The sequence below is a fragment of the Saimiri boliviensis genome, chromosome 9, assembly GCF_048565385.1.
Source record: "Saimiri boliviensis isolate mSaiBol1 chromosome 9, mSaiBol1.pri, whole genome shotgun sequence".
NCBI classification, from domain to species: domain Eukaryota; kingdom Metazoa; phylum Chordata; class Mammalia; order Primates; family Cebidae; genus Saimiri; species Saimiri boliviensis.
In genome coordinates, this window is record NC_133457.1 from 79,138,265 (window position 1) to 79,152,308 (window position 14,044).

At 48.1% G+C, this 14,044-nt stretch overlaps 1 protein-coding gene and 1 non-coding gene across 3 annotated transcripts in view; one reads left to right on the top strand and one right to left on the bottom strand.

Moving 5' to 3' along the window:
• Positions 1-14,044, top strand: part of OVOL2 (ovo like zinc finger 2) — a 46,877-nt gene that overhangs the window by 2,653 nt on the left and 30,180 nt on the right. For both annotated transcript variants that reach the window (XM_074406201.1, XM_039479363.2), the window contains exon 3: positions 12,958-13,147. In XM_074406201.1, coding sequence (XP_074262302.1) covers positions 12,958-13,147 — 190 coding nt within the window. The remainder of the gene's footprint in view (positions 1-12,957; positions 13,148-14,044) is intronic.
• Positions 2,479-2,594, bottom strand: LOC120368047 (U5 spliceosomal RNA). Its single transcript, XR_005582267.1, has one exon. It is a non-coding gene; the product is annotated as a U5 spliceosomal RNA (small nuclear RNA).

Here is a 14,044-nt window from a genome sequence, read left to right on the forward strand (position 1 = left end):
AGTGCGGCCTCTGGAGCTGCGGAAAAGGCACAGGTATTGCTGCTTTCTGTCAGCAGCTCATTCCGTGCGCTAGGCCTCCGGAATAACCGAGGCCGTCGGGGGTTCCCGAGGTCGGAAAGGAGGCCCATGCGCTCTCAGAAATTCCACCCTGTGGGACGCAGTTCCTGGCCCCGCGGCTCCTAGAGTCAACCCCCCATGCTTGTGTTCTTGGACTTGGGCGGCAGCTTAGCACATAGTGGGACTCTCCCAACACGAGCGGTTCCCAGTATGTCAGACGGGAGGCCTGTGCTCGGCACTTTAGATCTGTCACCTTTCCAAGCTTGAATTAAATTGATGGGTAAAAGGGTTCAATGCAGATTTCCCGAGCGCCCCTACCACAGTAGATTGGAGTGTTTGCTCCCATCTACGGTGGCGCTTCGGGGCCCCCTCGAGCGTTCTGGACGCCCACCTGAGCTTTTCTGGGCTGAACTTCCATGATGCTCTGCTCGAAGGTATTCGATACCCACCAACATTTAGGAATCCCATTCCACTGACTCAGCCAGCTGCAGCAAGCGGGATGATGGTTTATAATCACTTGACCCCACTTCCTAGCCTGGTGGGCCGAAGTGCGATGTTGTGCACATCCTAGGCCCCCGGTGTAGGTGGTAATTCCAGAGCGCTCCGGTGCCTTCCCGCCACCCAGATCGGGGGCTTGGGGGCAGTGGGGAGGGAGAGCCCCGGCTTTGCTGTGGAGTGAGAAAGCAGCCCTCATTTTCCTGGGAGAGGCCACCCCCACTCCCCTATGCACATTCCTCATTCCCAGGGTTTGACTCCGGGGTGGGCTGAGGAGCATTTGGTTATGAATTGAGGCTTGAGGCTTCAGCTGGCATCCAAAGGAAAGAATTCTTTAAAGAAGAAGCTGCCGACGCCAGGCGGGCCGGCAGCCTAGCGGTAAGTGTGAGGCTGAGGTTCAAAGTCAACTGGCCTGAGGCTTTTCTGGGCCAGGTGGGGTTAAGTGGGAGGGAACAATTTGCCTGAGGCTGGTAGCTCTGCCCTTCGGGAAATTCTACAAAGTGTCCCACTTGCATATTTATCACCAGGCTGTAAGGACAATTGCAACGTTGTTTTGGGAGTCTCTGCAACTAGTTTGCCCCTCTGTCCCCCCATTGCCCTGATTCCCCTGGAGACAAAGTGACAGATTCTCTCCGTCTCTTAACCAACATTTTAGGCAGTCTCTTCTGCCTCAGGCACACACGGCCGTTGGAATCCCGGATTTAGGGAAAACGTAAACCAATCTGATTTCCTAGATTAGTTGCTTGTGTGCTGGGGGAAGGGGGTAGGGAGGCACAGTTTGCTCCTGTACCGTTAAGAGAGTCTTCTTTCCATGGTTTCCAGGGGAGTTTTTATTTACTGGGGATGTTTAGGTTCCTTCTTTCCCCCTCTACCCACCAAAAGGAGGCATTTTGATGTTAACATGCTCCAAGCCTCCAGAATTCCGCGGCATTGGCAGTTTTCAGATAACTGACCAAATACCCTGTGACTTAGCACGTTGCATAATTCTAAAGTTCTTTCCGAGGCATGCTGAACTCAGAGTTTTTCTAAGAATTAGTTTCTTCAGTCAGTGGGCTCCCAGGATCACAAGAAGGGCAGTTCTGAGCCACTGCCTAGCACTGGGAGGCAAACCCCGCCCATCTAACACCTGGGGTGTGTAAGGCGGCAGGAGGTAAAAATGCTTCCACCCTGGTGTTCCTTCTAGAATCATCTGGCAGTAACGGTTGAGCATGTATGCTCTGGCTTTGTTGCTTCTTAGCTGTGAGACCTTGAGCAAGTGGCTCACCCCTCTGGGCCTCAGATTCCTTATCTGTAAGATGATGATAATGTGAGGATAAATGAGTGGAGGGTAGAACCTGGTATGTGCCCAATTACTGTAGATAGTATTTGGGTTAATAGGGAGTCACAAACGTTAACTCTGCTGCAGGACAGTGAATGTGAAACCAGAATTCCAAGCAAAGACGTGATCAATTTGAGCAGGGAAGGTGTCCTGATGTGGAGTTGAAGGCCGTGGAGAAGGTAGCGGGTGGGCTTGAGGGCAGTGTGGGCTGAGTCCCATAACTGGAGCATAGAAAGGAGGAAGCTCTGGTGGCTGAAGATAGGAAATGGGGCTTGCTCGGGTCAGGGACAGAGTTGGCGGTAAATAACTAGAAATGTAACCAGAACAGGGTGAGATGGTGAAGGGGCCAAGCCAAGAAGTGTGGGTGCTCCTGCTGGACAGAGGAGAAGCTCTGGATGATTTGTAAGAAGGAAACCCTCAATAGGGTCTCTCTTTTTTTTTGAGACGGAGTCTCACTCTGTCACCCAGGCTGGAGTACAGTGGCACAATCTCGGCTTACTGCAACCTCTGTCTCCTGGGTTCAAGCCATTCTCCTGTCTCAGCCTCTCGAGTAGCTGGGATTACAGGCACCTACCACAATGCCCAGATAATTTTTATATTTTTTTATTAGCCCTGCCTAAGCAGGACATAAAAAATTTGGTTATAAACTCATAGTTGTTCCTCTCCACAGAAATCTTTAGTAAAAGGTGAAAGATTTATTCGTTATGAAGAGAAACCAGAGCATAACACTTTTTTAAATTTTTATTGTGTTTTAGGCTTTGGGGTACATGTGAAGAACATGCAGGATTGTTGCATAGGTACATACATGGCAATGTGGGTTGCTGCCTTCCTCCCCATCACCTGTATCTGGCATTTCTCCCCATGTTATCCCTCCCCAACTCCCCACCCCCTGCTGTCTTCCCACAGTTCCCCCCAACAGACCCCAGTGTGTGATGCTCCCCTACCTGTGTCCATGTGTTCTCGTTGTTCAACACCCACCTATGAGTGAGAACATGTAGTGCTTGATTTTGTGTTCTTGTGTCAGTTTGCTGAGAATGATGGTTTCCAGGTTCATCCATGTCCCTACAAAGAACACAAACTCATCGTTTTTTATGGCTGCATAGTATTCCATGGTGTATATGTGCCACATTTTCCCTGTCCAGTCTATCCTTGATGGGTATTTGGGTTGGTTCCAAGTCTTTGCTATTGTAAACAGTGCCACAATGAATATTCGTGTGCACATGTCCTTATAATAGAACGATTTATAATCCTTTGAGTATATACCCAGCAATGGGATTGCTGGGTCAAATGGAATTTCTATTTCTAGGTCCTCAAGGAATCACCACACTGTCTTTCACAATGGTTGAACTAATTTACACTCCCACCAACAGTGTAAAAGTGTTCCTATTTCTCCATATCCTCTCTTGCATCTGTTGTTTCCAGATTTTTTAATGATTGCCATTCTTTTTTTTTTTTTTTTTTTTTTGAGACAGCGTTTCGCTCTTGTTACCCAGGCTGGAGTGCAATGTCGCGATCTCAGCTCACCGCATCCTCCACCTCCGGGGTTCAGGCAATTCTTCTACCTCAGCCTCCTGAGTAGCTGGGATTACAGGCACACGCCACCATACCCAGCTGATTTTTTTGTATTTTTAGTAGAGATGGGGTTTCACCATGTTGACCAGGATGGTCTTGATCTCTCGACCTCGTGATCCACCCGCCTCAGCCTCCCAAAGTGCTGGGATTACAGGCTTGAGCCACCACACCCGGCCTAATGATTGCCATTCTAACTGGCGTGAGATGGTATCTCAATGTAGTAATTTTTGTGTTTTTAATAGAGATAGCATTTCACCTTGTTGGCCAGGCTAGTCTTGAACTCCTGAGCTCGGGTGATCCGCCCACCTAGGCCTCCCAAAGTTCTGGTATTACAGGTGTGAGCCACCTCACCTGGCCAGTCAGGTTCCTCTTAATGGCTGTGGTCATGCATACATTATCTCCTCCAGGCCTCAGTTCCCTGACCTGTAAAATGGAGGACTCAGAATCAGCCTTCCAGAAAAGTTACATAGATTAAATGAGATCGTGGGTGTAAAGTGTTTCGTTTTCGGTGCATGTATAAACTGCCCAAGAGGAAGTTACCTGACAGTGACATACAGCAAGTTTTAACACCCAACATTTTGTTGGCAGCAGTAAGGAAATGGATTCACTAACCTGATCGTGTAGATGTGTGGATCTGGAAAAGGAGTCTGAGGTGCAGGTTAGGAAATGTGGCTGTCCTTTCCCAGCCCATCTGCCTTGGGAGGGTGTGCCTCAGGGCAGGTTGTGAAACTGTATCTTTACTACTGAGAATTTTGTAATTTACCAAACAAATAGCGGTGAGAAGATGATGTACATTCCAGAGCGTGTGCATGGCATGCCCTTTTTGTGCTGGATCCATCTGCAGGTCTCCACCTGCGGGGTAGAGAAAACCAGGAAATACTAATTACCACTGTCCTTTGGAGGCTTATTGGAAAGTAACTCTCAAGTTAACCGACTTGGCTGATTGCATTCATTCCTGATTCTCTGGCTGATAGGACCCAGGTCCAAGTATGGACCACCAAGTGAATTTGTCCTCTCACCTCGTCCTATTCTGTTCTTTTTTTTTTTTTTTTTGAGACAGAGTCTTGAAATGCTGCTTGGGCTGGAGTGCGGTGGAGTGATCTCAGCTCACTGCAACCTCCACCTCCCTGGTTCAAGTGATCCTTCTGCCTCAGCTTCCGGAGTAGCTGAGATTACAGGTGCCTGCCACCATGCCCAGCCAATTTTTTGTATTTTTAGTAGGCACGGGGGTTTCACCATGTTGGCCAGGCTGGTCTCAAACTCCTGACCTTGTGATTCACCCGCCTCAGCCTCCCAAAGTGCTAGGATTACAAGTGTGAGCTACCGCACCCAGCCCTCTTTTTGTCCTCTCCCGTGGACTCTTCAAAAGAAATTAAGTTTAGATTCTTTCAAAAGTATTCTTGGCCTTTTATCCGGCTCTCTAATGAGTCCTATAGTGGAGCAGATGTGTGTTTATGAAGTAGTCCCCATACCCACATCAGTTTTTATTATTTATGATCTCAAAGACCTAGTCACATGTATCTGCCACCCAGCCCCAACAACAATTAACCGTGGCCAGTCCTGCCCAGCTACACCCCAACCCCTTGCCCCACACATGATTTTGAAGCAAATCTAGGACATCATACCATTTCAACCATAAATAGTTCAGAATGTGTGTTTAGTGGATAAAGACCAAAATTTGTGATCATACCCACATTATCAATTGTGTTCACATTACTAATCATCTCATAAATTCATACATTTCCCTCTAGTTTGCTTGATCAGGTCCACATAATGTCCGCACATTGTAATTGATGGGCATGTCTTCTGAGCCTCTTTTAATTTCATGTTTTTCCTCCACCAAGTTAATTGTTGAAGAAATGGGTGATTTGTTTTGCAGAGTTCCCAACAGTCTGGATTTTGCTGAGCGAATCACCATGTGTCTAACATTCCTCAGTCCCCTAGCTTTCTCCAAACGGGTAGTTGGATCTGCAGCTGCAGCATCCAGTATCACACGTGACTATCGCAGCCATAGTCAATTAAGAATAAACAATTAGACCAGCTGCTAGGATCACGCCTGTGATCCTAGTACTTTGGGAGTCCAAGGTAGGCAGATCACCTGAGGTCAGGAGTTCAAGACCAGTCTGGCCAACAGGGTGAAAGCCCGATTCTACTAAAAAAATTTAAAAATTAGCGGGGACGTGGTGGCACACTCATGTAATCCCAGCTACTCAGGAGGCTGAGGCAGGAGAATCACTTGAACCCAGGAGGCAGAGGTTGCAGTGAGCCAAGATCGCACCACTGCGCTTCAGCCTAGACAACAGAGAGACCCCGTCTCAATATAACAATTAAGTTCCTCAGTCCCACTAGCAACATTTCAAGTGCTCAGTAGTCATGTATGACTAGTGGCTACTGTACTGGATAATACACAATAGAATTTTTCTGTCACCACAGAAAGTTTTATTTCAACTCTCCCTGCTTGGTCAGGGAGACAACGCAACTCTCCCTGCTTGGTCAGCTCAATTTTTTTTTTTTTCTTTTTGAGATGAAGTCTCACTCTGTCACCCAGGCTGGAGTGCAGTGGTGCAATCTCAGCTCACTGCAATCTCTGCCTCCAGTATTCAAGCAATTCTTCTGCCTCAGCCTCCTGAGTAGCTGGGACCACAGGCATGCGCCACCACATCCAGTTAATTTTTGTATATTTAGTAGAGATGGAGTTTCACCATATTGGCCAGGCTGGTCTTGAACTCCTGACCTTGTGATCCACCCACCTCAGCCCCCCAAGTAGCTGGGATTACAGGTGTGTACCACCATGCCCAGCTAATATTTGTATTTTAGTTGAGTCAGGGTTTCACCATTTTGGCCAGGCTGGTCTTGAACTCCTGACCTCAAGTGATCCTCCTGTTTCCACCTCTCAAAGTTGCTGGGATTACAGGGATGAGCCACCACACCCAGCTGTTTTTCGGAGCTTTTTGAATTAGAGTTGAAGATGAAGGACTGGGGCTAGCGGCTCCCTTTTTAGTTTAGGTTTTTTTTTTTTTTTTTTTTTTTTGGAGTTCCCCTTTTCTTCCATCAAAGGGGGAAAAATTCAAAAGCAAATTGAGAAACAACAATATTTTTTTCTTTTTTTGAGATAGAGTCTCTCTCTTTGGCCAAGGCTGGAATGCAGTGGTGTGATCTCAGCTTGCTGCAACCTCCACCTCCCAGGTTCAAGTGATTCTCGTGCCTCAGCCTCTCGAGTATTGGGAACTGTAGGCATGCACCACCACAGCCGGCTAATTTTTATATTTTTAGTAGAGACAGAGTTTCACCACGTTGACCAGGCTGGTCTCGAACTCTGGACTTCAGGTGATCTGACTGCCTTGGCCTCCCAAAGTGCTGGGATTACAGTTGTAAGCCACGACGCCTGGCGGAGAAACAAGAAATTGTGACCAATTGTCTTTTGTTTAGGACCACAGAATTTTGGAGCTGGTCTAACTGTAATAGAACTTACAGAGCATCAGGTCCTTTCTAAGTAGCTTTTAAAATTTAATTTCTTCATTCATTTCTAAAAGGCAGGTATTATTATGCACATTTTATAGGTGATGAAATTAAGGCTTAGAGATATTAGGTAACTTGCCTTACAACTAAATTAAGTAATTGCCCCAAACTAAGGGATGGGGCAGGAATTGAAGGAATTTAGGAAACTGGAAAACAGACCCTGCTCTTAGCCTTTTTTTTTTTTGAGACGGAGTTTCGCTCTTGTTACCCAGGCTGGAGTGCAATGGCGAGATCTCGGCTCACCGCAACCTCCGCCTCCTGGGTTCAGGCAATTCTCCTGCCTCAGCCTCCTGAGTAGCTGGGATTACAGGCACGCGCCACCATGCCCAGCTGATTTTTTGTATTTTTTTTAGTAGAGACGGGGTTTCACTATGTTGACCGGGATGGTCTTGATCTCTTGACCTCGTGATCCACCCGCCTCGGCCTCCCAAAGTGCTGGGATTACAGGCTTGAGCCACCGCGCCCCGGCTGCTCTTAGCTTCTTATACAGCTGAAGAGATTATCTAATACCGTTTTATTGTTTTACATGTTGGGAAATTGTAATGTAGGGATGTTAAATGACATTCCATATCACACCCCTAGCCAGATCCAGGTTTTTTTTTTATCCTTCAGATTTCTCGTTTCTCTATTCCACTTATTGTTTTGTAACTAACATGACTAAGATGTAACTAAGTTTGGTCTCCTACTTGTAGAGGAAGAAGGTAAAATTGATTAACTCTTTTTTTTTTTAACTTTTAGGAGGTAGAGTGTTAGATGTACACCTGTGTAAGCATAATAAAGTACCCCAGTGAGCAGACCTGTGGTCCTGATCCAGTCAGGGTCAGCTGGTCCTCTGGCCCATGGGACATCAGCCCAGGAGTCAGATATGTCTTCTGTACCATGCAGTCCTGAAAGAGACACTTAGACATGTGGCAGGTCTGGCGTCTGGAGAGAATGATATGTCAATTACTATTCCAGATAACCTATTTCTGCTTTACAAGTAACCCCAAATTTAATAGCTAAAATAATGTAGTATTGTGTCATCCACCTCTGTGGGATGACTGGGCTCAGCAGGGCAGTTCTTGCCTTATGGTTGCAGTCAGATGTTGGCTGAGGCTGGAGTCTTCTGGGGGTTTGACTGGGATGGACATCCTTCAAGGCTCACTTATGTGGCTGGCAGTTGACACTTGAACATCCTGTTGCCTTTTAACTTTGTCCAGTGCATTAATTGTCAGCTTCTACCATCATTCTTTAACAAATTCCTATTGATAGATATATATTTAGTTACTACTTTCAAGGCACAGGGCATATGAAATATACTTTGGGGGATAAATTTCATGTGTAGGAATTTACAAAGATCCCTTCCTTTCTGAGAAGTAAAATAGTCTGGCAGAAGCTGGCTTTGACAGCCATGATTTTTTACCATTAAATAACCTTACATCTTCTTTCAACAAGGCTCCTGAAGACGTTGAGTGTAATTTGTTAATATCTGGGGGCCTGATTGATCATAAGCGTGGTAAGCAGCACTTAATGGATTGGAGGGTGCGCCACAGGGTGAATTCCCTACATGAGCCACTTCTTGGTGACTTCGTTTTCCATGCTGTGAAATGGGACGAAATGGAAAAATTGCCTTTGCTAAGGTATATGTGGAGAATTTCCATTTTTGCTCAAAGAAAACCAGAGGAATAGTCCCCTCGAGAATTAGGTGTACCCTCAGTCTCCAACCCCTTTCTCCATTCCCATTTTCTCCCCTGTTTTATAAAGCTTCCTGGCAAGTCATGATGGTTTACACCTGTAATCCCAGCCCTCTGGGAGGCCAAGGTGGGAGGATCCCTTGAGGATGGGAGTTGAAGATCAGCCTGGGCAACATAGTGAGATTCCATCTCTAAAAAAACAAACAAAGGCTGGGTGCGGTGGCTCACGCCTCTAATCCCAGTACTTTGGGGGGTCGAGGTGGGTGGATTTCCTGAGCTCAGCAGTTCGAGACCAGACTGGGTAACATGGTGAAACCCCGTCTCTACTAAAATACAAAAAATTAGCCAGGTGTGGTGGTGCATGCCTATAGTCCCAGCTACTCCGGAGGCTGAGGCAGGAGAATCACTTGAACTTGGGAGGTGGAGGTTGCAGTGAGCCGAGATGGCACCACTGCGCTCCAGCCTGGGTGATAGAGCAAGACTGTCTCAAAAAACAAACAAACAGAAATAAATAAATAAAACGCTTTCTATGTCTTGGTCAGATGATCTAGTGGCCCTGTACTCCCTCAAATTGTCACCAGTCTCCTTTCCCTGTGTCATTCAAGATCTTATTCTTTTCAAACAAAATAATGCCGGTGATTTGGGATATTCATTCTAGACTACAATAGAAGTCGTCTGTATTACATTCAGAGCATTTTAAAAATAGGAATTTATCAGAAAGATTAAATGAGAGTTCATTTTTGAACTGTGGTTGGTGAGTCCTTAGGCACATCCTACAAGACTTTCAAAAGACAGTTGTAGGTTTTTATGAATTTTAATCGGGATTACCAGGGTAATTGTTCTGCTTCATTACCTCTCACTACCACTCAGATGTCCTTGTGCACACTTGGCCTTTAGCAGCTCAAAGTACTTGGTGGAACATATTTCGTCTTTTTGTGTCCCTTCAAGGGTGGCCGTGAGCAGGATGGGGACTGGGCAAGGAGGAGAACATGATCTGCTCGGGTGATCGGAAACCCTGGGCAGAGGTGGGCAGCTGCAGTTCTGGGGAGTGAGGCAGTTGAGGATCCAGGACAGCCGCCCAGCTGGGTCATCGAACTCAGCCCCTGTGAGGGTCCTCCTTTGTCTTCCAGTGGCTCCTTCTTACCCTTTGACTATATTCCAGCCCCAGCAGGGCCCTCAAGGTAGACTCATAAGGGGATCCTGCTCTTAGCGACCACTGCTCTCTTCATTAACTGCTCTTCCAGGCTCAGGCTAGCCATGTTGAACCACATACAGCTCCCTCTTTCCCACCGTCCACTCCTGAAATGTTCTGTGCCCTGTGCTGCTCTTCCTCCTCATCCTTGCCTGGCTAAGGAGCTCACTTCCTCTGGAAGCATCTTCCCTGGCGCTGCACATCCAGGGTAGGTGCCCCCTTGGACCCTGGTCCTCTCAGATGTCAATGGCTGTTGACTTGCCTGCACCCCCCAGTAGACTTCCTGGGGACTGGGGATAAGTCATCTCTAACTGTATTGCCTCCAGCTCTAAGCACAGGGCTCATCACTGATCAGGCACTTGTCAGTGTTAGCTGCAGCAAGTTAAGCTCCAAGTAAAGGAAAATGAACTGGTGGAGGAGGCTGACTAGAATACCTTGTTCTGGGGTCTTGTGCCTCCCTTGAGGCTCTCTGCATACTGCCACCTGCTCCTAGCTGCCGGTCAGCGCACACTGATCGTCCACTGGCCCTAGACTCGACTTAGGGCAGGAGGTAGGGAGGCAGGAATGAGATCGAATGCTTGCTACCCATCCTCAAAGTGTTGAGTTGAGAAAACCAGATGAACTGTGTGCATAGTGAACCTTGGGAATGAGAAGGAATGTAGCATGACTTCTGAGGGCTAGTGTGGTGTGTACACCAGCTGCAGCGGCGTCTCCTGGGCCCTGCTTAGAAAAGCAGCACATCCGACCCTACCAGACCTCCTGAATCAGAAACTGTATTTTAACAAGACCCCAGGGGAGGTATAGGTATGCTGGAGTCTGAGAGGCACTGGTTTAAGCGTGGCAGTGAGCACTTTGGTCCTGCCTGGGCTGCAGTATTTGGAGAAGGCTGCATTGGCAAGGGAGCAGCTGAGCACTCGGGTCCTGGGAGGGCAATACCCAGGGTGGGTGAAGGAGGAGAGTATTTGAGGTTGGGAGGGTGTGGAGCCAGGAGAGGACCCGTCTTCATGCTAGCGATGAATGTTGGCAGAGCAAAGGAATCCACCTTCTAAAGGATCTCATTTGGCAACATTCACGTCACATGTTCAAAGGTTACCAAATCAGATACTAAAACTGAACACATCATTTTCATCATGCAGAGGTAGATTCTATGTTCTTCCTTAGCGGCAGCAAAGGTAGTGGAAAGCAATAGGCAGGGAGTCCAGACCCAGGTCTGGTTGTGGTTTTACTGATAACAAAGCTGTGGGGTCCTGACCAGGCTGCTTTACAAAATGAGAATTTTATTCATTTATGATTTTGTGGGTCAAGACAAAAGCCGTGGGCACAGCTCTGGCAGGCAGTTCTGCTCTGGGAAGCATTATCGGGGGTCACTCAGCTGGTGGCAGCCCTGGGTTGGGCCGGAGGGTCCAATGATGAGCCTTTCTTCATATCTGGCTCCTCCGTGCTCCCCCATGTGGCCTTTGGCTGTCCACATGGCTAACTTGGGCTTCCTCGCAGCATGGTGGCCCCAGACTTTTTATGTGGCAGCTGGCTTACAAGAGGGAAGAAGTGGAAGCTGCGAGGTCTCTTAAGACCTGGAACTGACACATCTTCATTGCATTCTATTGATCCCAGATTCAAGGGGAGGGACAACAGTCTGTATCTCTTGATGGATGGAGTAGGATGCAGGCACAAGAAGGACAGAATTGATTAAGGCTCTCTTTGGGAACTGTCCATAATGTCACATACCAGGCTCCATGGCATCATCAGGACCCAGACTCCTCTCTGCCTCTCCTCAGCACGCACTTCCATCTCATGGTCCAAAGTGGCTGTTGGTGCTCTAGCCAGCAGGAAGCAGCGGAGAAGGAGGAGGGCACCGTTCGCTCCCCTTCAAGGAGATTTCTGTTTCATTGTTCAGGTAGTCCATGGCCATGCTGTCTTAGTCCATTTTGCATTGCCATAAGGAATACCTCGGAATGACTAATTTACGGAGAAGAGGTTTATGGCTCATGGTTCTGCAGGTTGTACAAGAAGCATAGCACTGTTGTCTCCTGGTGAGGCCCTCAGGAAGCTTCCACTCATAGCAGAAGGTGGAGGGGGAACAGGTGTGTCATATGGTGAAGGAGGAAGCAAGAGAAAGGGGAGGAAGTGCCAGGCTCTTTGAAACAGCCAGCTCTTCCGTGAACTGAGGAGAGTAAGAGCTTGTTCTTTACCACTGGCACAGGCCATTCATGAGGGATCTGCACCCATAGCCTCCCACCAGGCCCCATCTCCAACACTGGGGATCACATTTCAGCATGAGATTTGGAGGGGCCTGACATCCGTGCCCTATCACATGGCTGTAGGATGCTGTAAGACAATGTGACCAGCTAGAAGTCGGAGGTCTGTTCTAAGGAAGAAGGGGAGAATGAAAAGGGGGAGAACTGGCTTTTGTCTTGACCCACAAAATCATAAATGAATAAAATTCTCATTTTGTAAAGCAGCTTGGTCAGGACCTCACAGCTTTGTTATCAGTAAAACCACAACCAGACCTGGGTCTGGACTCCCTGCCTACTGCTTTCTACTACCTTTGCTGCCACTAAGGAAGAATATAGAATCTGCCTCTGCGTGATGAAAATGATGTCTTCAATTTTAGTATCTGATCTGGTAACCTTTGAACATGTGACATAAATGTTGCCAAATCAGATCCTTTAGAACTGATTACAGCTCATGCCTATAATCCCAGCACTTTGGGAGGCTGAGGCAGATGGATCACTTGAGGTCAGGAGTTCGAGACCAGCCTAGCCAACATGGTGAAACGCTGTCTCTACTAAAAATACAAAAATTAGCTGGGCATGGTAGCGTTCGCCTGTAGTCCCAGCTACTCGGGAGGCTGAGGCAGAAGAATGACTTGAACCCAGGAGATGGAGGTTGCGGTGAGCTGAGATTGAGCCACTGCACTCCACCCTGGGCAACAAAGTGAGACTCCATCTCAGAAAAAAAAAGTGAAAGGAAACGCCAGTTGTTATTTCAACTTCCCCAAAGGCAAAACCTGCTTGAAATTTTCAGGAGGCAGAAGCTGCAGACAGGGCAAGCCTCAAGACACAGGGAGGTGGGTCTCCCGAGTGAGCCCACTGGCTGTGCCGGGGATCCTCACAGCCTCTCTCTGCCCGCAGTTCACCACAGGCACGTGCAGCGACTCGGTGGTTCACAGCTGTGACCTGTGTGGCAAGGGCTTCCGCCTGCAGCGCATGCTCAACCGTCACCTCAAGTGCCACAACCAGGTGAAGAGACACCTGTGCGCCTTCTGCGGCAAGGGCTTCAACGACACCTTCGACCTGAAGAGGCACGTCCGCACGCACACAGGTGAGTGGGCAGAGCGTGCTTTGTTCTCTGTTTTGTTATTCTGGCCAAGAGCTCCTGCTTCTTTCCCACCAGAGAACCAGGTCAAGAGCGTGGAACAATGTTGTGTTTCTAGAAAGATCACAAGATGTGAATCACAAGGTCAGGAGTTTGAGACCAGCCTGGCCAACATGGTGAAACTCTACTAAAAATAAAAACATTAGCTGGGCATGGTGGTGGGTGCCTGTAATCGAAGCTACTCAGGAGGCCTAGGCAGGAGAATCACTTGAACCTGGGAGCCGGAGGTTGCAGTGAGCCGATTGTACCACTGCACTCCATACCGGGTGACAGTACAACACTCTGTCTCAAAAGAAAGAAAGAAAGATCACAAGATGATGGGGTGTTGGGGCCAGCCCTTCTGTGTTCACCTCCGGACGCTGCCACATGCTGGCTGTGTCACCCTGGGCTGGGTGAGCCACCTTTGGTAGCCTGCCTTTCACCCTGTAAAATGGAGATACTGATGTGAGTTCTAGTAAGGCTCAAAACAAATTCCTGGCTGGAAGTATTCTGAGAATCATGATGCATGATACACACATGGGCACTGCCACAGCTCAGCACCTTGGTCCTGGCTGATGGAAGATGGTTCTTGTGGTCCCACAACGAGTATTTGCTGCTTCTCTCTTGAGACGTAAGCCTGTCTCTGGATAGCATCATGTTCCTTCTAAGAGACAAAAAGGAGCTCATTGCCTTTAGAGCTGACCTGAGCCTCCCACAGGGGCCTGGTGGGTGAGCAGCTGGCTCTCCTTGGACTTGCCTCAGTTTCCCAGCTTAGAAAGTGGGAATCCAGGTTCTCCCCAGTTCCAGTTCTTCACAGAGTCCTGGGGGTGCCCTTGGCCTCTGGTCTTGGCCTCACTGCTTCTG